Raw genomic sequence first — 27,633 nt, 5'->3', positions numbered from 1 at the left:
TGTCGATTGTCGCGAGCTCTCCGTCCGGGTTTGTTCGAATAAACTCCGCTGTTGTTTGTTGCTACCCGACGTGTTCTTATTCGTGAGGAGTGGGCCTCACGTCCATAACCTCGTTCCTCCTTGCCGCGAACACGTGGCGTGTCCACGGTGAACACAGTCCGTCTGGACGCATATTTCGTGCGTTCTCATTTGAGAACGCGTGGACTCCGGCCACTGGTGACCCCAATCTCTCGTGTATTACGAGATTCATATTCCTAGTCCCCACGTGCGTGGAGGACCGTCGGAACTTGGCAGGGCGTACACTTGTACGCCTCCACCATTGCCAATAAAATCCCCACATTGGTGACCCCGACGTGATCGTCGGTAGGACGAGGGAATCAAGGAGGACGGTTTCGAGGAGCCTTGTGCACCTGCTGCTGTTGCAGCCATCCTTCACCGGCACGGAGCCCTGGTCGACGTTCGGACGGCGTCGAGGGAGCATCACGGCGTTTGGTGAGAGGTCTTGCGTGAAGCCACCGACACCGGCGCCTTTTCAACGTGACGCCCTAGCAGCTCGTCGTTCCGGAGTCGCCGTCGGCCGATTTTTTTCCTGCTGCCGTCGATTGGACGACGCGGGGACAGGCGAGGGGATTTCCGCCTCATCGGCAGTTTAGTGCAGTTTTGTGCGAGTGTAACGTGCCGGGTGTGAGCGTGTTTCGCGTGTAGCGATGAGTGTAGCGGCTACGCGAGGCCGCGTGTCTGCGTGTGTGAGCGTGTCTTGCTCCGGTTGCGTAGTGAGCTTGCGTTTTCTCGTGCGACGCGATCCTTTTCGCGTGTGAACTTTTGCGTTCGCGGTTGCTATTTTTGCGTTTCTCGCGCTTATTGCGTAGTTCGGCTTTCCTTGTCTGCGTGCGAGAACGCGTGTCGTGCCGACGTCGACCTTCTTCAGAGGTCTATGTGCCCTTCGCGTGCGTCGTGTTTTCCTTTCTTTTGCATGGCGACTGTTATGCGCGTTCCGCGTCGTCTCTCGCGCGAGCGTACTTGTTTGTGACCTCGCGTCTTCATGTCACGTCGTGTTGATGTTGACACGTTGCGACCTGTTCTAACGGGCTTATCGAATCTAGACTTTGCCTTGAAACGTTGTTGCCTTGTGCGTTCTGCCGGCATTTCTTTTTTTTCTTCCTTTTTTGTGAGCTCTCTGGCTTACTTGCGATGGCCAGCGACAATGCTGCGAGCGTACCGGCGGTCCCGCTTGGGGTCGTCGAAAATTACCGAATTCCGAAGATTCCCCCGTTTTATAAGGGCGATCCTGCTTTGTGGTTCGCCCAGGTGGAGGGGACGATGCGTTCGGCGCGGATTACTTCCGGGGCCACTATGGCCGACACGGTGCTCGCGGCAGTAGATTTCGAAGTCGTCTCGTGTCTGAAAGATTTGATCATGTTAGACCCCCGTCCTGCGGACATTTATGACTTGATCAAGCGACGGGTTATTGAGAACTTCGGAGTGTCTGTTGAGGCCAATCTGCGCAAATTACTTAAGGGGGAGGTGTTGTCCGACGGCAAGCCGTTCCTCATTTTAAACCGCTTGCGTAATCTGAATGATGGGTCCTGCGATGATGCCGTCATTCGTTCTATATTCTTAGACCAGCTTCTTCCGGGCCATCGGGCCATCCTTGCGGCGACGGGCTGTGTGGACTTGGATAAATTAGCGAGAATCGCGGACCAAATCGTTGAATCGTCGGGTCTTGCTGACCCGCGTGTTTCGTCCATTGCTACCTCGCCTTCCTCATCATTGATTGAGGAAGAACTCAAGCGCTTAGCCGCGGAGCTCGTCAAGCTCCGGGCTGATGTTCGCGGTCTTCGGACCGATGTTGCGAAAATTCAGCGGCAGCGCTCGCGCTCGACTACTCCGTCCCGTCAAGGGCGGATCGGTTCTCGGGGTTCGGTCCCCGATCCGAAGCTTTGTTACGCGCATAAGAGATATCCGCATAACCCGACGTCGTGCAAGGAGTGGTGTGCGAAGTATGCTACCTTCGCCCCTCAAAAAAACTTGTAGGATCTTCCGTTATTAAGATGGGTGCGGAAGTGTCGCGTGCGTCATCCCGTCTTCATGTTAAGGATCGCTTAACAGGCGTCTCATATCTTGTAGACACAGGCGCGGACTTGTCACTGGTTCCGGCCAACCCGAGTATCCGCGGTAGACCGACCGGCCTTAAACTCATTGCGGCGAACGAGTCGACCTTCGACACGTACGGCGAGTCGTTCCGGTCGTTGGACCTCGGGCTGCGGCGTCCGATTAAATGGAATTTTTGTATCGCCGCGGTGCCACACGCGATAATAGGTGCTGATTTACTGAAGCACTACGGTCTTCTGGTGGACCTTAGGTCTCGCCGACTTATTGATACCGGTACTAATGTCTACGCGGTTGCCACTCCGCGCGTTGTTCCCTGGAGCTCGGTAAATACCGTGAAGCCGTCTTCGCCGTTGGCATGTGTCCTCAGGGAATTTCCTGACGTTTCCGGGGCGTCTATGCTTCGGCCCTCGAGGGCGGCGGATGTATTTCATCACATATTGACTACCGGTCCTCCGGTTTCCGAGAGGCCTCGTCGCCTCAGTCCGGAGAAATTGCAGGCCGCGAAACGGGAATTCCAATCTCTAGTCGAGGCCGGCATTTGCCGTCCTTCTTCCAGCCCTTGGGCCAGCCCCATACATATGGTGCTGAAGAAGGATGGCACATGGCGCATTTGCGGGGATTATCGTGGTTTGAACCGGCAAACCATACCGGATAAGTATCCCACGCCCCATTTGCATGACTTCTCCTGCAATCTGCACGGGAAGAAGGTCTTTTCTTCATTAGACCTATATCGCGCCTACAATCAGATCCCCATGGCTCCCGAGGACGTTGAAAAGACTGCTGTTACTACGCCATTTGGTCTTTTTGAGTTTATGTTCATGACTTTCGGACTTAAGAATGCTAGTCAGTCGTTCCAACGTTTCCTCAACAGGATACTGGGTGATCTTGATTTTGTCTTTACTTACATTGACGATATTTTAATTGCGTCAAGCTCTCACGAAGAGCACGCTGACCACCTTCGTACGGTCTTTCAGCGTCTCCAGGAGCATCAACTGCGTGTTAACCCGAGTAAGTGCGTGTTCGGCGCGACTGAAATTGAATTCCTCGGGTACGCGATCAATTCTGAGGGCATTCGACCCTTATCCTCCAAGGTCGAAGCGATAGTTAAATTCCCTGAGCCTAAACGGGTCGTGGATCTTCGACGTTTCCTTGGAATGATAAACTTTTATCGTAGAAATATTCCTCGCGCAGCGCATTTACAAGCGCCGTTAAATGAGTTTCCTCGCGATTCGCGGAAGAACGATACGCGGGAAATTCCATGGACCGCGTGCGCGAGGGAGGCATTCGCGAGGACCAAGGAAGCCCTTGCCAAGGCGACCTTACTGGTTCATCCGCGGGTAGGTGCCGAGCTCCGGGTGACGACGGACGCGTCCGATTTCGCTATGGGCGCTGTCCTTGAGCAGCAGGGTCTCAATTCACACTGGGAGCCCTTGGCATTCTTTTCTCAAAAGTTCTCCCCGGCTCAGGCCAAATATAGCGCGTACGACAGGGAGCTCACTGCCATTTTCGAGGCCGTTCGGCATTTTCGCCACTTCGTAGAAGGTCGGGAGTTCTCGATTCTCACCGACCATAAGCCCCTAATATACGCGTTTATCCAACGTCCGGAGAAAGCTTCTCCCAGGCAAATTCGACAATTGTCCTATATTGCACAGTTTTCTACGACGATTCTTCATGTCCCTGGGTCGGACAACACGGTAGCGGACGCGTTATCCCGCGTCGATGCGCTCCGTCTTCCCATAGAAATCAGTCTCGATGACATCTCTAAGCAGCAAGCTGCAGATGAGCAATTGGAGCTCATTCGGAATTCTCCTGAGTTTCCTCTCAAGCTGAAGAAAATTCTGTGGGGCCCTGAGAATGTTGCAATTTTTTGCGAAATCTCGGGCGAGGCGATTCGTCCTTATATTCCCGTCTCTCTTCGGAGAACTGTATTTAATTTGATTCATAATCCCGCCCATCCTGGGGCGAAAGTTTCCGACCGTCTGATCCGGCAAAGGTATGTCTGGTCGGACATGACTAAAGACGTTGCTCAGTGGTGCAAAACATGCATTAAATGCCAGCAGTCCAAAGTAGCGCGTCATTCTAAGCACCTTCCAGAGCACTTCGTTGCTCCGGATGGGCGTTTCGATCATGTCCATCTGGACATTATCGGGCCTTTACCGCCCTCCGAAGGTTTCGTTTATTGCTTGACCCTTATTGATCGATTTTCCAGATGGGTCGAAGCGGTCCCTCTCAAGGACACCACCGCTATGTCGGTAGCGAGAGCGTTTTATGACACGTGGGTCTCGCGCTATGGTGCCCCTAAGGTGCTAACAACGGACCAAGGTGCCCAATTTGAATCGCGGTTATTTACTGCCCTTTTGTCGTTAATCGGATGCGACCGTATTCGGACGACCCCGTACCATCCCGCGTCGAATGGGATGATTGAGCGGTGGCACCGCGCGCTTAAAGCGGCAATTATGTGCCATACCAGCAGTGACTGGTCGCGCGTCCTGTCTACAGTACTATTAGGATTGCGTGTACATGTTCGTGCGGACGTCGATGCATCCCCCGCCGAGTTTATGTTCGGCACGACATTGCGTTTACCGGGAGAATTCTTCCTCCCGGAAGACTCCGCTCCGGAACCCAACGTGTTCCTGGAGGAATTTAAAAAGTATATGCGCAAAGTGCGTCCCATTCCGGTCGTTCACACGGTACAAGGAACTACAGTCCTGTACGCACGTATTCATGCGCCGGATGGCCAAAAAGGCTCTCGAGCAGCCGTATTCCGGGCCTCACAAAATTGTTAAACGCGTCTCGGAACACGTCTACCTGTTGAATGTAGACGGGACTGAGCGGGCGGTTTCAACCAGCCTGCTGAAACCGGCGTTTTTCGTCCCAGAGCGTCTGGAAGAACAAACGTCCGGCTTAGCTGGGCGCCCCGACCGGGTTGCCAAAGACCCTCCGGTCTTGCGAACGTATTCGCGGAAAAAAGTAACTTTCTCGCCGGATACGCGTGCTCGATAGCAACACGCGTCGCGTGTTGTGCACGTTTGCGATTTGCAACACATGTCATATATCTCGCGAGTAACGCGTACGAATATCTCGCTTTCTATTCATGTCAAGCGCACTGACCGAGTGCGTCTCGCGCTGCGGCAGCTCTGCGTCTTGCGACTTAACGTTTTTTTTCCACTGTATAAACGTTGCGATGTATGCACTCATTGTGCAAAGTTTTTTTTTGCGTTTCCCCGTTGGGAAGATTTTTTTTCTCTTTCTTCATTGTACATAGTTATCGTAAGCCGCACTTCCCTCTAACTCTTGTACATAGACATTTTTATTCTTGTTATACCGTGCGCCTACGAGTTACGCACTGAGGGGGGAGTGTGTGGGGCGGCGGCACGGTGGCGCGTAGGGCGCGTGTTGTGCGCCTGCGCCATGTCATGGAAAGGAACGAGTCGTATCCGTTGTCGACTCTTCTTCCTTCTTCTTCTCCGAGCCTTCGTGAAGAGAACCACGTGTGCGCAGAGCTTCTTGTTTCCGAAAGGTGTATTCGGCGGATTACTGCCGCTCGACCGTGCCGGTTTCCGGACATAATTGTCGCGACCGTTGTCGATTGTCGCGAGCTCTCCGTCCGGGTTTGTTCGAATAAACTCCGCTGTTGTTTGTTGCTACCCGACGTGTTCTTATTCGTGAGGAGTGGGCCTCACGTCCATAACCTCGTTCCTCCTTGCCGCGAACACGTGGCGTGTCCACGGTGAACACAGTCCGTCTGGACGCATATTTCGTGCGTTCTCATTTGAGAACGCGTGGACTCCGGCCACTGGTGACCCCAATCTCTCGTGTATTACGAGATTCATATTCCTAGTCCCCACGTGCGTGGAGGACCGTCGGAACTTGGCAGGGCGTACACTTGTACGCCTCCACCATTGCCAATAAAATCCCCACAAAGGAAGGTAAGTGCTGTCCTCTCCTGGATTTGCTCAGTCGCCAGGGTCGGCGGAGAGGACAGCGGGTGAAATAATCCGAGACGGTTTTACGAAGAGATATTAACTTTATTCCCGGCGGTGGTTTTCCCCGGAGCAAGACGGCGTGTCCCGGCTGGCGGGTTCCGGTGCCACGGCTGGCTGTAAGCAGCGCGGGGAGACGACACGTTATATTTACAATTTTTAACCTATTCTTACAATCTATCTTAACCCTAATTAACGCGGAGCGATAAAACGGCGGCACGCGAAGCGATCTGGACTCGCTTTATAAACGGAAACGCGGAGCGATAAAACGGCGGAACGCGAAGCGATCTGGACTCGCTTTAGAAACGGAAACGCGGAGCGAACAGGACTCGCTCTTATGGGACGAACGCGTAGCGAACAGAGTCGCTCCTATACGGCGGGAACGCACGACGAAATCCTTATGCCGATTCCTAGAGTCTGCGGGATTCCGGATCTGCGTTTGGATGGCAGGAACCACAGCGGCTCAGCGAGATCTCAGTGAATTGGTGTTCTACGCCTGGGCTGAGCTCACGGTGGTCGCGAATCGACTCCGAATCCGGACCGACGGGACGCCCCACCCATCGTCCCCAGTCAGACCGCAGTGGGGGTTACTCGCACCCAGACGAGCCCAGAGAACGAGCTTCCCGCCACCGGCGTCGTCACTCGTACAGGACGAACTCCGAACGCGGCTGCGTCTGGATGAGGACTGACACGGATGAGACGCGACGCCTGGTCGCGGATCGACGAGTGGATTTCGCAGGATGACGGAATCTGGAATCGGGTAGTGGAGAGAGGGCCGGAGCGCGCGGCGTGTATTGCCTCTGTTCCCGTGTGAGCCGCTCCTGAAGGCCTTGGCCTTCTTATCAGCTGACTGAATAGTTTTGGTGTTACCTATGGGTGTACCGCGCGGTACCTCGTGGCGAGAATATCTACGAAGCCATTTTCGTATACCTGCTGATTCGACCGCTTCGCGACCTTCGCGTAGTTGTGTTGATGCCGTGTCGATCCCCCCGTCGACTCGCGTGACCGCTACGACACCGGGTAGTTCGTGTTTACCGCGTCGCGCCGTGTCCTTGCGAAACTGCGTGCGTCTACGCAGAGCGCGCGTTACGAATAATTCGCGGCCGGTTCGAACACACGCGTGTTCGCGAAATCGCGCAAAATGACTACCCCTGCGCCGCTCACTCAGGATGAACTCCTCCATGCGTTGTTACAGGGTCGCGTCGATTCATACCGGCAACCAAAAGTGCCCGATTTCTTCAAAGAAGATCCGGCACTTTGGTTCGCACAAGTCGAGTCATCCTTGTCCGCAGCAAGGATTAACAACCAAAACACAATGGCTGATGTAGTGGTGGCCGCGTTGAAGTACGACGTTGTCACTACGATCAAGGACATACTATTCATGTCGCCTCCTCCAGAGGATATATACGATCGAATAAAAGCACGAATCATATCTAGCTACGCTGTTTCTGCCGAGAGCAAGCTCCGACAGCTCTTGAAGGGCGAAGTTCTGAGTGAGGGCAAATCGTCCCAGATATTGACGCGCCACCTCAACCTGAACGACGGGTCTTGCAGCGATGAAATAATTCTTGCCGTATTTCTCGAACAGCTGCCGTCGCATGTCCGTGCCGTCCTGGCCATGGCGAACGTTTCCGAGCCACAGAAGCTCGCCGAATCAGCCGACAAGGCCGTTGAGGCCTCCGGAACAGGCACATCCGCGATAGCTGCCGTCGTTGTGTCAAGCCGTGCTCTTGGGAGACGGAAAACTGAAAAGTACTAGCTGTTTGGAGGCGAGCCCGTCGAGTACCGAATCTCATCTTTCTCCACATACGAGACCGCGATTTCGGTCTCACGTTCTTAATCGAGACCAGAGCCGATCTCTCTTTGCGGCCTGTTGCCAAAGGCTCGCGTCGCCCAACGGGTTATAAACTCTACGCGGCAAATGAGACAATGATCGACACGTACGGCGAGAAGCGTTTGACTTTGAATCTCAACCGCCGCCGTTCATTCCCGTGGAATTTCTGCGTCGCATCGGTACCGTACCCGATAATCGGTGCCGATTTTCTAAAACATTACGGGCTGCTCGCTGACTTGCGCCTCCGTAAACTGATTGACCCCATGACGAAGATTGCCGCCATCGGCACTGTAAAACCTTCGTCCGTGCGCGATGTTAAATCGGTCGATCCAGCTTCCGCGTTCGCCGGAATTTTATCCGAGTTTCCGAACGTCGTCGGGCCGTCACAGAATAGTGACCGTACGCCACAAGACGTCCTTCATCATATCGTGACCGAAGGTCCGCCAATTGCGGAACGTGCGCGTAGGTTAGCGCAGGAAAAACTGCGCGCCGCGAAAGCAGAGTTCAAACAGCTCGTCAGCTCGGGAATTTGCAGGTCTTCTAGCAGTCCTTGAGCGAGTCCTATTCATCTCGTCCCGAAAAAGGACGGGGGCTGGCGCGTCTGCGACGATTACCGCCGTCTCAACGCGGTAACGATTCCTGATAAATATCCAGTCCCCCATCTTTACAATTACTCCGTGAACCTTCACGGAAAATCGGTTTTCACGAAGCTCGATCTTCACCGGGCGTATCAGCAAATTCCGATCGCCCCGTCTGACATTCCGAAAACGGCGGTCATTACCCCGTTTGGGCTTTTCGAATACACGGTAATGCCCTTTGGCCTTCGGAATGCCGGACAAACCTTCCAGCGTTACATCCACCGTGCCCTCGGGGATTTAGACTTCGTATTCGCGTATATTGATGATATTCTCATTGCTTCCTCGAATCGAAAGGAACATGAAGATCACCTACGCGTAGTCCTGCAACGCTTGCAGGAATATTGTCTTCGGCTAAACACCCAAGAGTGCGGGTTCGGGAAGTCATCTCTCGAGTTCCTCGGTCATGTCATTGACCAGCACGGGTCTAGCCCAATTCCCGAGAAAGTCAAGGCCATAACAGATTTTCCAAGGCCTCGGACCGTTGCCGATCTTCGTAGGTTCCTTGGCATGGCCAATTTCTACCGACGTAGCATTCGACACGCTGCGGACGTGCAGGCTCCCCTGCACGAGTACCTCGGCGAGTCGAAGAAAAATGACAAACGCGAGATTGTATGGACTCCTAAATCTGAGAAAGCGTTCGCTCGGGTCAAAAGTGAGCTCGCCAACGCAACCATGCTCTCTCATCCCGCGGCAAACGCAGTGACGCGTATCATCACTGACGCCTCCGATTTCGGCATGGGCGCGTCACTCGAGCAAAAGCTCGAAGACTCCTGGAAGCCCTTGGCTTTCTTCTCCAGGAAATTCAGCCCTGCCCAACGCAATTCTAGTGCGTACGATCGCGAGTTGACTGCCGCTTATGAGGCACTGAAATACTTCCGACACTTCTTAGAAGGTCGCGAATTTAGCACTGTGACAGATCACAAACCTCTCACATACGCGTTTTGTCAGAAAGCCAACAAGGCATCTCCTCGACAGCTCAGACAGTAGTCGTATATCTCACAATTCACCACTCGCATTGAGCATCTTCCTGGCTCGGAAAACGTCGTGGACGATTCATTATCACGAGTCGACTCGCTGCGCCTCGCCGCGAACATTTCTCTGGACGAACTGTCCAAAATGCAAGAATGCGACGACGAGCTTAAGGAACTACTGCGCTCTGCTGACCACTCGTTGTCCCTGCGACAGATAAGGTGGAGACCTTCCCACACTGCGATCGCGTGCGACCTCACGGGCGAAACCTTGCGTCCCTACATTCCACAGCCGGCTAGAAAAAAGATTTTTGACACTTTCCACAACCCTGCGCACCCCTGCGCTAAGATCACAGATCAGGTAATTCGGGAACGTTACGTCTGGCCGGACATGCATCGCGACATTAGTAAGTGGTCCAAAGACTGCTTGGACTGTCAACAGTTCAAAGTAACGCGGCATAACCACGTGGCTCCTGCGGAATTCGTAGCCCCCAACAGCCGCTTTAAACACGTCCATATGGACATCGTCGGTCCTTTACTGATTTCCGACGGCAATCGCTATTGCCTTACAATAATCGATCGTTTCCCGCGATGGCCCGAAGCCATTCCGCTGCCGGATATCGAAGCTACCACCGTGCGTAGAGCTTTTGTAGATCACTGGATCTCGCGATACGGCGCGCCAGAAGCGTTAACGACTGACCAAGGTAGTCAGTTCGAATCAAAGTTCACAGCGTTATTGCAACTATCCGGTTGTCACCGGATACGTACTACCGCGTTCCATCCCGCCTCTAACGCCATGTTCCTTCGCGCGGGCACTCTCAAGAAATCGCTCGAACGTCCATACACTGGACCGCATAAAGTCTTAAAACGCGACAACGACAGAGTTATCGAAACCGAGGTCAATTGTAAACCGCGCTCGGTATCTGTTGAAAATGTAAAACCCGCGTACGCAGTTCGCCAATCCAACTCGGAAGCTGCCGGCGACCCTGCAGTCGCTACGGGAAGTAGCACGATCCACAAGTATGCGAATAAAAAGCGCGTTACGTTCGCTGCCGAAGCGAGTAGTATTAAAAAAAAATTGTAAACGCGCGGAACCATGCATGAATAGTCAGTAAGTGCATGCAGTATGTGTAACACTTCTCCTTCTAAAAACAGCGGCTAATTTAAATGTCGTATACACTCGGGGGGGGGGGGGAGTGTGTAGGGATACTGACGCTGCCGCGCCATTCCCCTAGGCACGCGCCTAGAAAATATGCTCCGACGAGGTTGGCAGTGCCAACCGCTAGGCGACGTAGCGGGCGCCAATACGTAGGAGCACGACTCTAGGTGTCTAGGGATTTTCCCCGAGACACGCTCGGCGTCCTCCCTAGGCACCAGTCTCACTGAGTCTGCCGCCACGTGCAGATACCAATGTAGCGTGGCCAGTTGACCACGCGAACATAGCTAGATATATATATAGCATCGATTAATGGCGCGGAGAGGGAAATTTAAATATAAGATGTAATCGCGTATTTCATACATACGTATTTTATTTGGGCGCGATAGTTTAGAGTAGGTAAAGAAAGACCGGGAGAGTTCCATAGAGATCCTTGACGAAATTCGAGTCGGCGAGACTAATTGAGGAATTTAGAGAAAGTCACGCAGCCTCTTAGAGTAGCTTCTCCAATTCTACATAAATAAGGGATAGTCGAAGTCCGGAATCAGTTAAGGACAAGAGGTCATAAATTCCGAGTCAAGGACCTCTTGGAACTCCCTCGGACCTCTCGCTCGTTCGGTCCCACATGGCCCCACGTCCCTTGTTTTGGCGGGGCTTCACCCTCATGCGTACCCCACTCCCGTGCGTGCGCTATTAAGATCCATCCACTGCCAATCACCATCAAGCAGCAACCGGAAGACGAGTGATCCGACGAATCAACGCCTAGCCAGAAGATCCCAATTTTCCTATTGGCTAAGGAAGCGAGAAGGAAGAAGCTAAAAAAGGGATTCGAAGCTCCAGGACGACAGAATTCATTGTAGAACTGAGGGAGTCACATCCCAACGAACCACAAATAAAATCTACAACAGTTTTTCGCCTTTAACTCTGTGAAGAAAGTTTATTTCTTAATTTCCATGAGCAGAGCGCTTCAGCGCTCCACGGGCACTCGAACCCACTACCAAAATCCCTATTCCACCACACTGCGACGCAACACCAATAAAGTTCCTCTTGCCAACATACACGTGCCTAGTTCTTTACCTGGATAGTAGGCCCCATACCTACAATGGAATTCACTCGCGGTGAAAGTCTGAAGCCTCGGGTTTATGAAAGGAAGCCACGTGGTAGGAATGCCGAAGAAAACGAACAACTGCGTTGCGGTTCTGAAAGAACCCGAAGGCACGTTTATTTCGACGGTCCGGGCTGGACCTTAGTTTAACACTTGAAGAGAGCTAGAGATCTTCGCGGACGCGTCCGTACACTTCGCGATACAGCGGAAGAAGAGAGGGACGAGTTTCGACTCGCACGCAAGCTGTTCCCGCGTTCGACATGAGAAGGGAAACTCGTGTGTTCGGCGCGTCCTAGGGGAATGGCGACGGTGGCGCCATCCACCCTACAATGGTTGTGGGGCGGCGGCACGATGGCGCGTATGTTGCGCGTTTGTGCGCCTGCGCCAAGTTGCATATTCATGGGACGAGTCGCGTTCGTCGTCGACTCGCTCTCTCTACGGCTAACTGTTATAACGTGTAGACGTATTCGAGTCGTTTTCTCGTTGTTGCTCGCCGAACATTATTCTCTGACCGTGCCGGTCCGTCTGGTGCATTTCCGAGGCTCGTATTCGAGCCCGCGATTGTCCGCTCGTGGATTACGAATAAACGTTGTTGGTTCTACCGTTCACCATCGTGTGTTATTCGCGTGGTGTGGGCCGCGCGAGCTTAACCTCCTATATCCTTGCCGCGACCACGTGGCGTGTGCATCTCGGACTTCTATATCTCAAACGTTCTCGTTAGAGAACGTGTGGCTTCTGTCCACTGGTGACCCTGAGCATCTCGTTTGCTACGAGATTCATCTCTTCGGTCCCCACGTTCCGTGGAGGACCTTTGGTACGCCAATGTCGGGCTGGTGATTTCTCCACCACGTTTCGCGGGCTATATACGCATACACCTACAAAATCCCCACATGGTTGTGGGGCCGGCGACACAGCCGCGCATGTGCCGCGCAGTAAGCGCTACTGCGCCTGCGCGGCCGGGCGATAGCGGCAACGAGCGCGTTGCCGACGAGCCTTTCACTCTCTTCTTCTCCGAGTCGTCGTCGTGGGAAACACGCTGCGCACAGAGCGTCTCGTCTACGATAAGTGTATTCTGCGGCGTGGTGCCGCAGGACCGTGCGGGTTTTCCGTACACAATCGTCGCGACCCGTTATAGAGCGTCGCGAGCTCTTTTTCGAGCCTGTTAAAATAAACGTAGTTATTTGTGGTTACTACCCGACGTGTTCTTTACTCGTGAGGAGTGGGCCTCACGGGTATAACCTAAATCCTCCTTGCCGCGACCACGTGGCGCGTCCATCTTGAACGCAGTCCGTCTGGACATTTATTTCGTGCGTTCTCGCCAGAGAACGCGTGGCCTCCGGCCACTGGTGACCCCAATCTCTCGTGTGTTACGAGATCTATGTTCCTAGTCCCCACGACCGTGGAGGACCGGCGGTATCATCAGTGCGTACATCTGTACGCCTCACCAATAAAATCCCCACATTGGTGACCCCGACGTGATGTTGGGAGTCGTGGGAGACGTGGTGGACCAAAAATCCCCACATGGTCGGCCGAGTAGCGACATCTTTCGTTGGAAAAGGATAGAATATGATATACCCCCTCGTTTTGGCACTAAGCGATGTCGAGCGAATTTCAAATGAAAAAGAGAAGAGAGAAAAAACGTCTTCGTCTTATATCGAAAGAAAACTGTATACGCAGGAAGCAGAATTGATTGGTCATGATCAGACGCGTCAGACGATTCCTATCCAATACTATATGTGTTGGCTGCATTTGCAAACTCGATTTTCTCGGAAACGAGGCATCAAACGAAAAAATGTTATTTTTTTTCTACTTATTTTTATATGTAGACTCATCCCCTGTCCGGTTGTACCACTTGCAGTTGTCCGACCAGACCTTGTATATTTGAACAAATTAAGTGGATTGTTATTTTTACTGGATGATTGCAAAAGTTTGTGCCCGATTTTAAAATACTTTTTCACTAATTGGTAAAATGTTGGGACAATTGTAGAAAATGCTTGTGACTGTTTAATTTATTAGTAAAACTGTTACTTTAAAATGTAATCATTTGCGTATTATTTTCACACATCTTTCGCAGTCATCTAATAGAATTGGTTATCAGTTATTTACTATCTTCTACCAAACTCATAAATAACTTTTGAATTTCGATTTTATATCGATCGATCTGCTCGGTGGAAACTTCTTTTCTATAGAAAAAAGTGAACTTACGTTTCGTTGTGAAAGTTAATACTACTGTCCAACAATATTTGGCCGCTATAATTATTTCCGCATATAAAAGCCAGATATACTCCAACGAAGTACAAACTAATTAATACTTCGTCATATTGCTGCTTCAAAGTGATAGTCATGAAGAGCTGCGACATATGTAAAGCAATTTTGTTACGTTTCCTTGGATAGAAGGATATTTTGGTAGTATACTTACACGATATATGTTTAATCCGAACGCGACAACAACTAACATCACGGTCGCTATATACGTTATCATCAAGTCGTTCGTATATTTTTTAGAGTGCCTTCGATCGCAAATTTATAATATTCCAGCGTATTGTCGACCAAATGGTGCAAGACGAATAAACCAGGTAATAAAAATATAATAAAATATAGGTCAATATAGGTCAACATTTCTATATCTGAATATGATCTGAACCAAGGTACTAACTTAATAGCATCACAGTGAATTTCCACAACTGGCCGTATGTTTATTACATTTAATGCATCAGAATTTGCCACGTTGTTTACTGCGTTTCGAATTCGGTAACTGAAACAGGGAAAACAAATTGGCGCTGTTAAAATAATAGCACAGACGAGGTATAGGATAGACCTATCATCAGAGTTGTGCTAATTCAGTTGCGTTGTAATTCAATTGCACAATTGAATTACATTGTATTTCAATTATATAGTAATTCAACTACGTTGTAACTGAATTACATAATTCAAACCTTTCAATTAATTAAATTACTAATTATTTTAATCAGATGTGTAATTGAAATACAGCCAAAGTTGGACTAATTCAATTGTACAATTGAATTACATTGTATTTCAATTATATAGTAATTCAACTACGTCGTAACTGAATTACATAAGTCAAACCTTTCAATTAATTCAATTACTATTTATTTTAATCAGATGTGTAATATATAATTCAAATACAGCTCTCCAAATTATGTATAGCCCACAACTTCGAAGAACTTCCTCGTTCTTGTTCGTAATACCAGAGAGGAATGAGAGTGCTCACGCCCGGGGTTTCGGCGTTCCCACTTTCGTGACATCGCCGCTTTAGCATGGCACAGAACCGGTCAGTCTTTCCTGGAACAGAACCGGTCAGTCTTTTAGCATGGCACAGAACCGGTCAGTCTTTTAGCATAAAACTGAACGCACATTATTTTTTTAACCAGGATCAGAACGTACAGCTTAATTGTTTTATATGAAATATGTAACTAACATGTAAATCTTGTGTACAAAATCTCTAATATTAATTGTAATGATACGTATTTTATTTTTTTTCCAAGTTTGTAGTTGCAAACTTTAGTTGTAAAAAATGGAAAATCCGGAAAAATTCGAACAAATACAGATCTCATATCGAAGTTTAAAAGCGACCAAACTGAATATTAATTTAATAATGAGCTATTGTCATCAACACTATCTTAAATTTTTTCATATATATAGCTACTGTTATTATTAATTAAAAAAAAATTTCTTTCATGAATAAATATTTTTTCCACCTCAGCACCATAAGATTTTTACTAGATGACTTTAAAAACACATTAGAACTATTTTTAAATAATTTTACTCGAAAACATTCTAGTTTACTCTTTATTTCACCGTTCTACTAATTTTTTATGGGCTGCATTGCAGCTCTGTTTAACACCCCTTTACAACCCAATACCATGGTACCATCCATATTCAAGGAAGAACAATTTTTTGCGACGATCATTGAAAAAATAAAAGTGTTTCCTTCATTTCAGTCCTTTAGTGCGTTGGTGACGTAGCGCCCAGCACACCTACCTGTGTTCTGTGTCACATCTGGAGTTTTATGGTACGCTAACAATCCCTATTGAGTCGCAAGCCAGACCATACAAACGAATACATCCACAACTTCCAGAGACCTGCCTCCAAAACTAATTAAAGGAAGGCTAGACATGCAGTGTGTACTAAACTCCTCAAAAGAGGTGGATTCCAGTCGCTCGTGTCATAAACCGCATTCGATACTTCATCGACAGGGTGATCTTACATATTTCTGTAACAGTTCCTGAACACATTATCATTCATCTGAAACTGCTTTGTACGACATTACACACGCCACATAATTTTTATTTTCTAATTTTATCAAAGTAGTATATATAACAGAATCATACAAGTGTCTACAATTACTTGAAATCCAAAATACAGAGCGTTTCTTCCTCTGCGACTGTAAAAAAAGGACTTTAAAAGAATGTTTAGATAACAGGTGGGCTGTCCTTCCAAAAGGCACCTGTGACCAGAGTTGGGCATTATTTAGATAAAAAATTATTTAAATAACGATTCGAATAAAAGATACTTTATCTTTATTTGTTATTTGAAGGTTCGAATAAAAAAAGGCATCTTTATTGGACGAGTATCGGATAAATAATTTTATTCGTCGAGAATTTATCCGACGAATAAAGATAATTTTTTTTATTCGAAGCGGATTTATTCGAACTTCGAATAATTTTTTCATCTTTTATCTATATCTTTTATTCGAAGGCTTCCAATAAATCTTCGCATAACTTTTGCCGAGCGCCGAGCATCAAAGACTCAGCGAAGACAGACGACATACAATGTAAGCGGATGGAGAATCGCGCAGGAATGAAAGTTTAAACTTTTAGATTTTTCAACATATCCTCAAAAAATTGTGACGAGCGAATGGAGGGGATTTTCCTGATGAAAATGCGATCAAATTCGAGTGTAATCGAACAAGTTTCACTGATACGTAATGGTACGATAAAAATTACAATCTCATTAAAGACAGTCCAAATGATGTCGTGTTTGCACTCATTTTGATCGGAACAAGCTCTACAACTCATTCGTCTTAACAATATTGTTCTGATTAAAAACATAAAAGCATAAATTGCCAATAATGCTGGATTCTCCATCTGCTTACATTGTAGGTTGTTGGTCGGTCGTTGGTCTTTGAAGTTCCGAGCTCGTAGAGTCGCGAGATATCGGTGTGAAACAACTGCCAATCCAATTGCAAAACTTCTTTATTTCTCATTATTTTTTTATGGGACTTGCGCCAACTAATTCGTGGCATTCTTCTGATTAAAATGACACTAAACACGGTACAAATTGGACTGTATTTAGCATTTTTATCCGTAGATTTATTCGAAGGCTTCGAATAAATCTTCGGATAACTTTTGCCAGCTCGACGAATAAACGGCGACGACGGCCGACGAGGACCGACGAGCGCCGAACGTCGAAGACCCAGCGACGACAGACGACATACAATGTAAGCGGATGGAGAATCGCGCACGAATGAAAGTTTAAACTCTTAGATTTTTTAACATATCCTCATAAAATTGTGACGAGCGAATGGAGGGGATTTTCCTGATGAAAATGAGGTCAAATTCGAGTGTAATCGAACAAGTTTCACTGATATGTAATGTTACGATAAGAATTACAATCTCATTAAACACAGTCCAAATGATGTTGTGTTTGGACTCATTTCGATCGGAACAAGCTCTACAACTCGTTCGTCTTAACAATATTGTTCTGATTAAAAACATACAAGCATAAATTGCCAATAATGCACGATTCTCCATCCGCTTACATTGTGTGCCGTTTGGCAGTCGCTGGGTCTTAGACATTCGGCGCTCGTCGGTCCTCGTCGGCCGTCGTCGCCGTTTATTCGTCGAGCTGGCAAAAGTTATAGCAAAAATTATCGAAGCCTTCGAATAAATCTACGGATAAAAATGCTAAATACAGTCCAATTTGTACCGTGTTTAGTGTCATTTTAATCAGAAGAATGCCACGAATTAGTTGGCGCAAGTCCCATAAAAATATCATGAAAAACAATGAAGTTTTGCAATTGGATTGGTAGTTGTTTCACACCGATATCTCGCGACTCTGCGAGCTCGGAACTTCAAAGACCAGCGACCGACCAACAGCCTACAATGTAAGCAGATGGGGAATCGAGCATTACTGGCAATTTATGCTTGTATGTTTTTAATCAGAACAATATTGTTAAGACGAATGAGTTGTAGAGCTTGTTCCGATCGAAATGAGTCCAAACACGACATCATTTGGACTGTCTTTAATGAGATTGTATTTTTTATCGTAAAATTAGGTATCAGTGAAACTTGTTCGATTACACTCGAATTTGACCTCATTTTCATCAGGAAAATCCCCTCCATTCGCTCGTCACAATTTCATGAGGATATATTGAAAAATCTAAAAGTTTAAACTTTCATACGTGCGCGATTCTCCATTCGCTTACATTGTATGTCGTCCGTCGTTGCTGGGTCTTTGAAGCTCGGCGCTCGGCAAAAGTTATTCCAAGATTTATTCGAAGCCTTCGAATAAAAGATACAGATAAAAGATGAAAAAATTATTCGAAGTTCGAATAAATCCGCTTCGAATAGAAAAAATTATCTTTATTCGTCGGATAAATTCTCGACGAATAAAATTATTTATCCGATACTCGTCCAATAAAGATGCTTTTTTTTATTCGAACCTTCAAATAACAAATAAAGATAAAGTATCTTTTATTCAAATTTTCATTTAAATAATTTTTTATCCCAAATAATGCCCATCTCTGCGAGGGCCGTTAGCACCGTGAAAGATTTACTTAATATTTAATTGAATTTAATAATTACAAAGAGGGTATCATGAACAAAGTGCATGCACTTGGAATTGTTACAGAAATATGTAAGATCACCCTTTCGATGAAGTATCGAATGAGGTTTATAACACGAGCGACTGGAATCCGCCTCTTTTGAGGAGTATAGTACACACTGCACGTCTAGCCTTCCTTTAATTAGTTTTGGAGGCAGGTCTCTGGAAGTTGTGGATGCATTCGCTTGTACGGTCTGGCTTGCGAGTCAATAGCAATTGTTAGCGTACCATAAAACTCCAGATGTTACACAGAACACAGGTAGGTGTGCTGGGCGCTACGTCACCAACGCACTAAAGGACTGAAATGAAGGAAACACTTTTGTTTTTTCAATGGTCGTCGCAAAAAATTGTTCTTCCTTGAATATGGATGGTACCATGGTATTGAGTTGTAAAGGAGTGTTAAACAGAGCTGCAATGCAGCCCATAAAAAATTAGTAGAACGGTGAAATAAAGAGTAAACTAGAATGTTTTCGAGTAAAATTATTTAAAAATAGTTCTAATGTGTTTTTAAAGTCATCTAGTAAAAATCTTATGGTGCTGAGGTGGAAAAATATTTATTCGTGAAAGAAAAATTTTTTAAATTAATAATAACAGTAGCTAAATATATGAAAAAATTTAAGATAGTGTTGATGACAATAGCTCATTATTAAATTAATATTCAGGTTGGTCGCTTTTAAACTTCGATATGAGATCTTTATTTGTTCGAATTTTTCCGGATTTTCCATTTTTTACAACTAAAGTTTGCAACTACAAACTTGGAAAAAAAATAAAATACGTATCATTACAATTAATATTAGAGATTTTGTACACAAGATTTACATGTTAGTTACATATTTCATATAAAACAATTAAGCTGTACGTTCTGATCCTGGTTAAAAAAATAATGTGCGTTCAGTTTTATGCTAAAAGACTGACCGGTTCTGTGCCATGCTAAAAGACTGACCGGTTCTGTTCCAGGAAAGACTGACCGGTTCTGTGCCATGCTAAAGCGGCGATGTCACGAAAGTGGGAACGCCGAAACCCCGGGCGTGAGCACTCTCATTCCTCTCTGGTAATACGTCGAAGTGATCCTATTATTGGCTAGTAGTAAGCTAAAAACGTCCCTTTTTAAAGTTTTTTGTTATTAGATAATGTATTTCATTTTACTTACATATAATATTAATGTCTGTTTAATGAGTCTCATTAGATGATTGTCGTTATTTTTTCCTTTAATATATACCGTAACCTAGGTAAAGTAGAGACATGTTTCTTTTTTCTGCTTTTTAAATTTATGTTCGAAATTTATAAAATTTGTGACGCGGAAGTTATTTCTGTTCAGATATTATAAAATACATAACAAATTCCTTCTGTTTGAAACCTTCACATGGGTTTTTGATTTGTGTCACATTCTGTATTACCAACTGGAACTAAAATCTGCTGACAGCGTCGTGAGTGGTAGGAATTAAAATTAAAGATAGCTATTAGCACAGACGAGGTATAGGAGTAGACCAATCACCATATGGGGTTTCGTGTCTCACATGTAAACAACTGGTTTCCTTACGCCCTCTACGCTGACGAACGATAAATGTTGGAACTAGATCCACAAAAATGATGAAATCTGGTCAAATACAAATGATTGACGAGTTATGTCACCGACGAGATATATATAAAGACTGCCAGCCTTACGGGAGAATGTGTCGCTCGAAAAATGCGGTGCTTTCTACCGCCCTCTAGGATAGATTTTGTCTGGAGTAAGAAACAGAAGGCCAACGACGGTATCTCGTCGGTGCAGAAGACCACTAAGGAAATTCTCGTCGGTGAGAAGGGGAATCATCACGGAACCATATCGATTATCAAATGTTACATTCTCCGACGAACGTATTCTAATGAAACAGATATTTTTTTCTTTAGTGTTGCTTTTTAAGATTTAAAATATTAAAAGTAAAACTAATATCAAAGACGAAAAATTCGTAAAAATATTTTACGTAAGAAATTATTAAAGCATAATTTTAGGAAAATCAATTTCTACTTCAAATTTCATATGAGATACCTTAATTTGTAATTTAAAAATGTTTCATGAACAAGCATTATTTCCTTACACTTTTTTTATAGATAATTATTCCAAGGATCGATCTGTGGGAACAGAAATATGTTGAAAACCAGAGTAGCGTTTATTTAACGTACTATTCCGAATAGTATAGAGTTTGAGAGAGAATCACGTGGATGAATTAATATAATATAAAATAATATAATTGTAGGAGCAAAGATAGGCAAATTTTTATTGAAATAGACATTTCAAACAGCGAATAAAAGATAAAAAAATGATTTGTTACGCGTCAAATAAAAATAATTATGTTATCTCTATTCCACACGTAATGAATTTATTCGACGAGTAAAGATTTTTTTTTAAAGACCGACCAACAGCCTAGAATGTAAGCAGATGGTGAATCCAGCATTATTAGCAATTTATGCTTTTATGTTTTTAATCAGGACAATATTGTTAATACGAATGAGTTGTAGAGCTCATCCCGATCAAAATGAGTCGAAACACGACATCATTTGGACTGTCTTTAATGAGATTGTAATTTTTATCGCAACATTACGTATCAGTGAAACTTGTTCGATTACACTCGAATTTGACCTCATTTTCATCAGGAAAATCTCCTCCATTCGCTCGTCACAATTTTATGAGGATATATTGAATATATATCTATCCGCTTACATTGTATGTCGTCTGTCGTCGCTGGGTCTTTGAAGCTCGGCGCTCGGCAAAAGTTATTCGAACATTTATTCGAAGCCTTCGAATAAAAGATACAGATGAAAGATGAAAAAATTTCTCGAAGTTTGAATAAATCCGCTTCGAATAAAAAAAGTATATTTATACGTCGTATAAATTCTCGTCGAATAAAATTATTTATTCGATACTCGTCGAATAAAGATACCTTTTTTATTCGAACCTTCGAATAACGAATAAAGATGAAGTATCTTTTATTCGAATCGGTATTTAAATAATTTTTTATCTAAATAATGCCCAACTCTGGGCACACCAAAATGACTGGCATTCAAAGGGAGAGAATATCCGTCTCCGATATAATGTTGCACGGAGAAGCGGACAGCGAGTTTCGCGAGAACCGTCGGCGTCGCGCCGAGGAGTAGGCCACACCTTGCCGGCTATATCGGTGTGAGACCAGAAGACCACTACTAATCCAATCACAAAACTTCTTTATTTTTCGTTATTTTTTTTTAACTTTTACCAACATATTCGTGGCATTTTTCTGATTAAAATGAAACCAAATATGATACAATTCCGATGATAATTACTTGTGTAATGAACGATTGAAGTTTCGGACGCGAAGAAGGACAGCGTATGGGAAATAAAGAGCCGCGGAGAGTCGAAGCGTTCGGAAAAGATGAAAGACTGGCGTGAGCTCAGGCCTTTAAATAAAAAAATAAACTTTTTCATTATTAATTATTTTTCTATCGGACTTTCACCAACATACTCGTGGCATTTTTCTAAGAAAAACGGTACCAAATATGACAAAATTCCGATGATATTTACTTGTGTAATGAACAACGGAAGTTTCGGACGCAAAAAAGGACAGCATACGAAAAGAAAGAGACGCGGCGAGTCCTTCCCGTCTCGAGTTCGACAGATTGGTTTTCGCTGCTGACAAGTAGCCGAATTTCGGGCAAAAGTCTAGATGTGGTTACTAATGTATATGTATTGACAATTACTCACAGAAAATTAAATTTAACAATACCATTAATGATTATACATAAAGTTTATTGCTGATAAAATATAAAGAATATTAAATGTAAAGAAATAATTCTATAAGGTATAAAAAATAGCAAACAATAGAATTATAATTAAAACTTAAAATGACAGACACTTTTCAAAACTTTTATCTCTACCTCTATGTTAGTGATACACAAACTGAAAATTTCATCGAAATCGGTTGACGGAGAAAAAAACAACGTGCATTGCAAGATATAAGAATCTGTGTATCTGTGTGTTTGTACAAATAGCAATAATACTGCCACCAAATAGCTTTATATGGATAAGAGCCGTCGAAAGTTAGTTTCATTACATAACACTTTTATTTCGTTACTACCTTTACTTGAATAATTGCAGTCCAGCATTAGAAGTGGTATTATCGGTTAAATAAGTAAAAAAATTAATTTTCTGTTTTTTACTACGGATCACAATAAGAACGATTGAATTTTGTCATTACTTGAATATTGTATTTATTCTTTTTTTTTATTCTATAACTATTACAGAATATATTTTGTTGAATAATCATTATTTTATAAATATCGCAATAAGTTCCAAATTAATTACTTACACCTATAAACTATCGATTATAAAATAATGATTACAATGGTGAATAATATGGAAAATAAGAAGGCAATAACAGTGTAATGAAATTATACAATAAAAAATAATTATTTTCATTCTACGCATTATACGTTTATTTATTGCCTATGTCACTGACGTTTCTTCCGTAATTCACGAGCAAATGTTCTATTTAGGTAGCGAGCGCGGCATGTTTAGCGATGTTGGTATTTGAGATCCGTGATAGTTCCACGATCTTAGTTCCACAACCGACGAGAATATCTCGACATTGGGGCCGTTACCGACCGATCCCAGCACCCACCTGGCACTAGGCCTGCAGCCAAGCTCGCATATGCGAGCCGAGCTCGGGTCGAGTCGAGCCGGGACTCGCTTTTCGAGTCGAGTCGAGTACTCGCACGATGCGAGCTGCTCGCACCGATGCGAGCTACTCGCAACGACGCGAGCTACTCGCAACGACGCGAACGGCTCGAAATAAAATCAGGCGTAAAATGACATGATGCGAGTTACAGCGGGAAGATCAGCACATCAATATTATCAAGCATTTTAGTATATTGACAATGCTAAATGTTTGCGATGTTTTATTATATATTTTGATAGTGAAATGTTGATTCAGAATTTGTATAACCCTTATTGAAAATAATTATGCAATAACAACTATTTCCTAGATTTATGTAAATAACTAGATGTGAAGAACGGTATTTTATATATTCCTTTATATTATACTCCGGTTCAGTGTACAGTCGTAAAAATGTATTGTCGCAAAATTGTTTATAATGTTGAAAATTAACGTTAAACTTCGTTAAATAGTTTTTGAAAGGAATGGATATATAAATATTGTATAATATTGATATGTATTTGTACGCATTCGTGCCAATATGTGCCAGTCTACAACCTTTCACACAAGTTGGAAGTTCCAACAGCCTGTCATTCGGTACTGTGCACGTATAGGCGATAAGATTTAAAAGGGCATAGCCGATTAAGATGGTCAAAACAATTGGAACCGCAAAAAGATTCCATTTCAAACAGTATTGATTTCTTGATTTTCTGGAAATGACAGAAGTGGATTTCAAAATTCTTTTCACGGAATCTTACCAATTTTCACAAGCAATTTCATATCTGGCGGAAATCGTGGACGAACACAATAATATAAATATTCATTGCCTAATCAATGTTACTTCAATATTTTTAGAACATTAAAAAAATATTGTTAAAATCACATGAATAAATAATATAAGAAATTGAAAAAATAAAGATGATGTATGGGAAAAAACATTTACCACCGACGGGATAAGAACCCCAGCGTATCCGCTCCTTAGTTCGACGTCTGGCGATGTTACAAAACTTTACGAACATTCTGGTATATATCACACAAAATACAATTTATTCTTTCTCTTAAATCACATTTCTTAGGTCAAACAATTACTTGTTTCAATTTAATAATGCTAAAAATTACTTAATATATATCTGCGATAAAACCAACAAATGTAACTTTCCTCCTAATAGCAAAAACGTCGAAAAAATTCGGTTTTTATTGTTTTTTGACGATGATGTCTCACAACAAAAAATCTAAAAAAAATTGACAACACTGCCTGTTATAGTACTTTAACAAGGAACTAAACAGTAGAATAGCATGTTTTCACATTTTTGAGAAATCTGCATTTTTCCGATTTTTTGGAGGTTTTTCATTTTTTTACGACCACAGTTCGTAACAAAAAAATCTGAAAAAATTATCAAAAGTCAGCCTTAGAATCCAAAATATGTCACATTTTTTCAGAATTTTAGGAAGCACCAGAGTGCGAAAAATACGCGGAGAAGCGCGAAATCTAATTTACCCTGTAACCAACCTCATGGGCAAGATAGGGGGTTGAAATTTTACTCAGAGGGGTTTTTCTTAGCCAGCTTTCGAATTGTTCATTAATCATTGAAAAACCTCTAAGGGCAGTTTTGACCATAAATCGGCTAGGTCCTTTTAAAAGGATCTGATGTCTACGTTCAACACTCGTCATACTTTCTGTTTAGTTAATATTTTAATGTTTGTAAAAAGTTTACCGATTTTCATCTCGAAATCTTTTTTCAATTTGCAATTGTTGGCTCTTCTCCGTGGATAACAGTCGATCTTTTATACGATGGTCCAAAATCATGCTAACTACCAAATAATTCGTAGTGGCAGCAAAGTTAAATCTACTTCCTAGCTCGACAATTAACGCAATTATATAACGCAATTTTTCCTGAGTTTTCATTACATGTCATCTAGTAGCTGTCTAGAAGCTGAAGTCGTTTGGTCGATTTATAAAAAAAGTTATTCTGATTTAAAGTGTCTGCCATCAATTATGAGTCTGACTGCATAATGTATAACGAGAAGCGGCCGCACGTTTCTCGCTAAGCAACCTGCGCTATCTCCATGTTTATAATTGTGTAGTGTGAAAATGGTTTACTGCCTTTTTGGTTCGTTATCTCGACCATTTCTTCTAAAAAGTGTACTTCCGTACAATGGGACAGTAGGGCTCTCATCAGCGAGCTAAGGTTTATGACCGGATCGCCTGCACGCGCCCACTTAGGTCACCCGCTCTGAGTATTTGATCTACCTGCACGCGTATGCGTTTTGCTCTTCCCTCCCCATCGAGCCACTAGCTAGTTATTCATTATCGAAAAATATAAAAGTCTAAGACAATCTATTCTCAGGTTAGTTAGCTCAGATTCTGTCAAACAGTTTTTCTCAGCTTACCAGAATTCAGTCTTTTGACCTTTGGTGCGAGTACCAGTGTGGCGGCCTGTGCAAAGAGCACGCCGACGAACCGCCAGCATACATTGTAGACGCGGCGGCGACCTCGTATAAATACACATCAATATTATACAATATTTATATATCCATTCCTTCAAAAACTATTTAACGAAGTTTAACGTTAATTTTCAACATTATAACCAATTTTGCAACAACACATTTTTACGACTGTACACTGAACCCCGGAGTATAATATAAAGGAATATATAAAATACCGTTCTTCACATCTAGTTATTTACATAAATCTAGGAAATAGTTGTTATTCCATAATTATTTTCAATAAGGGTTATACAAATTCTGAATCAACATTTCACTATCAAAATATATAATAAAACATCGCAAACATTTAGCATTGTCAATATACTAAAATGCTTGATAATATCGATGTGCTGATCTTCCCGCTGTAACTCGCATCATGTCATTTTACGCCTGATTTTATTTCGAGCCGTTCGCTTCGTTGCGAGCAGCTCGCATCGGTGCGGATAGCTCGCATCGGTGCGAGTAGCTCGCATCGTGCGAGTACTCGACTCGACTCGCACAATCGAGCCGAGCTAAGCTCGGCTCGCATTTTCGGGTACTCGCACAGCCCTACCTGGCACCCACTTTGAGACTCGCAGTTTAACACGGGGGCTGGCAGTCTTTATATATATCTCGTCGGTGGTTATGTACATATCTGATGTTATGACTATAGGTTCAAATTATATTTTTTTATTTGATGTCATTATGTTATATATCTACAATTATCTTTATCAATACAATATTAATAAATATAGATACTACGTTTCCAAATTATAGAAATACAATTTTCATAGACCTTGAACGTAAATAACAATTCTCCATACGTATAATTATTATTCGCATTTCTACAATTTTTTAACACTATTAATACGCAACCATTTTGAATATATTTTGTAACTGAACTTGAGAAAGAAATTAAATTGAAATTTACTATATATTTTCATGTATATTTCATTTAAAAAACATAAACTTTAGCTTCAAAGAATCATCCAAAATATCAATTAATATTAGTTGTAAAATTCGAAAGAGTTAAGAATTAATTAATCAATAAGTATGTAGTTGATCTTTTTTGCAAGATGTCAATCTATTTCATTATTGACTGAGAACCTAGTTGCATTATTTTCTTTCACGTTTGTAGTGAGAAAATAAACGACGAAGGCAACAGTACGTCTCCTTACGTTGCTTCTACTACGCACGCGCTACACACAAGCGTACCTCTATTCTGTCCGTGTGAGCTGCCAGCTCGGCTGTTCGACGCGTTCCGCCGAATTCACGTTACCGAAGTTTCGAGCGCCTGAGCCGCAATTGATTCCCGGTTCGGCGAGGCGCACATTTTGCTACAGTTTTAAACTAAAAAAGATATCAATGCGAAATTTGGACTAGAAATCTTTTTTAAAGATCGGGTTTGATGGCGTATACTAAAATATGTTCTATTGTATATTTTTTATATAATTTTTTTTGTTGATTTTTAAGACAAAGCCGGATAAGATGGTCAAAAGCAGAGTTGGGCATTATTTAGATAACGATTCGAATAAAAGATACTTTATCTTTATTCGTTATTCAAAGGTTCGAATAAAAAAAGTATCTTTATTCGACGAGTATCGGATAAATAATTTTATTCGACGAGAATTTATCCGACGAATAAAGATAATTTTTTTTATTCGAAGCGGATTTATTCGAACTTCGAATAATTTTTTCATCTTTTATCTGTATCTTTTATTCGAAGGCTTCGAATAAATGTTCGAATAACTTTTGCCGAGCGCCGAGCTTCAAAGACCCAGCGATGACAGACGACATACAATGTAAGCGGATGGAGAATCGCGCATTATTGGCAATTTATGGTTTTATGTTTTTATCA

At 43.9% G+C, this 27,633-nt stretch overlaps 1 protein-coding gene across 2 annotated transcripts in view; it reads right to left on the bottom strand.

Moving 5' to 3' along the window:
* The window catches only part of LOC143356194 (uncharacterized), a 54,864-nt gene that overhangs the window by 2,976 nt on the left and 24,255 nt on the right, over window positions 1-27,633 (bottom strand). For both annotated transcript variants that reach the window (XM_076791683.1, XM_076791682.1), the window contains exons 5-7: window positions 14,453-14,551; window positions 14,216-14,306; window positions 14,002-14,147 (exon numbers count right to left, since the gene is read on the bottom strand). In XM_076791683.1, coding sequence (XP_076647798.1) covers window positions 14,002-14,147; window positions 14,216-14,306; window positions 14,453-14,551 — 336 coding nt within the window. The remainder of the gene's footprint in view (window positions 1-14,001; window positions 14,148-14,215; window positions 14,307-14,452; window positions 14,552-27,633) is intronic.

The sequence above is a fragment of the Halictus rubicundus genome, chromosome 8 (genome assembly GCF_050948215.1).
Source record: "Halictus rubicundus isolate RS-2024b chromosome 8, iyHalRubi1_principal, whole genome shotgun sequence".
NCBI lineage: Eukaryota > Metazoa > Arthropoda > Insecta > Hymenoptera > Halictidae > Halictus > Halictus rubicundus.
This window is presented reverse-complemented; position numbering and strand designations above follow the sequence as displayed.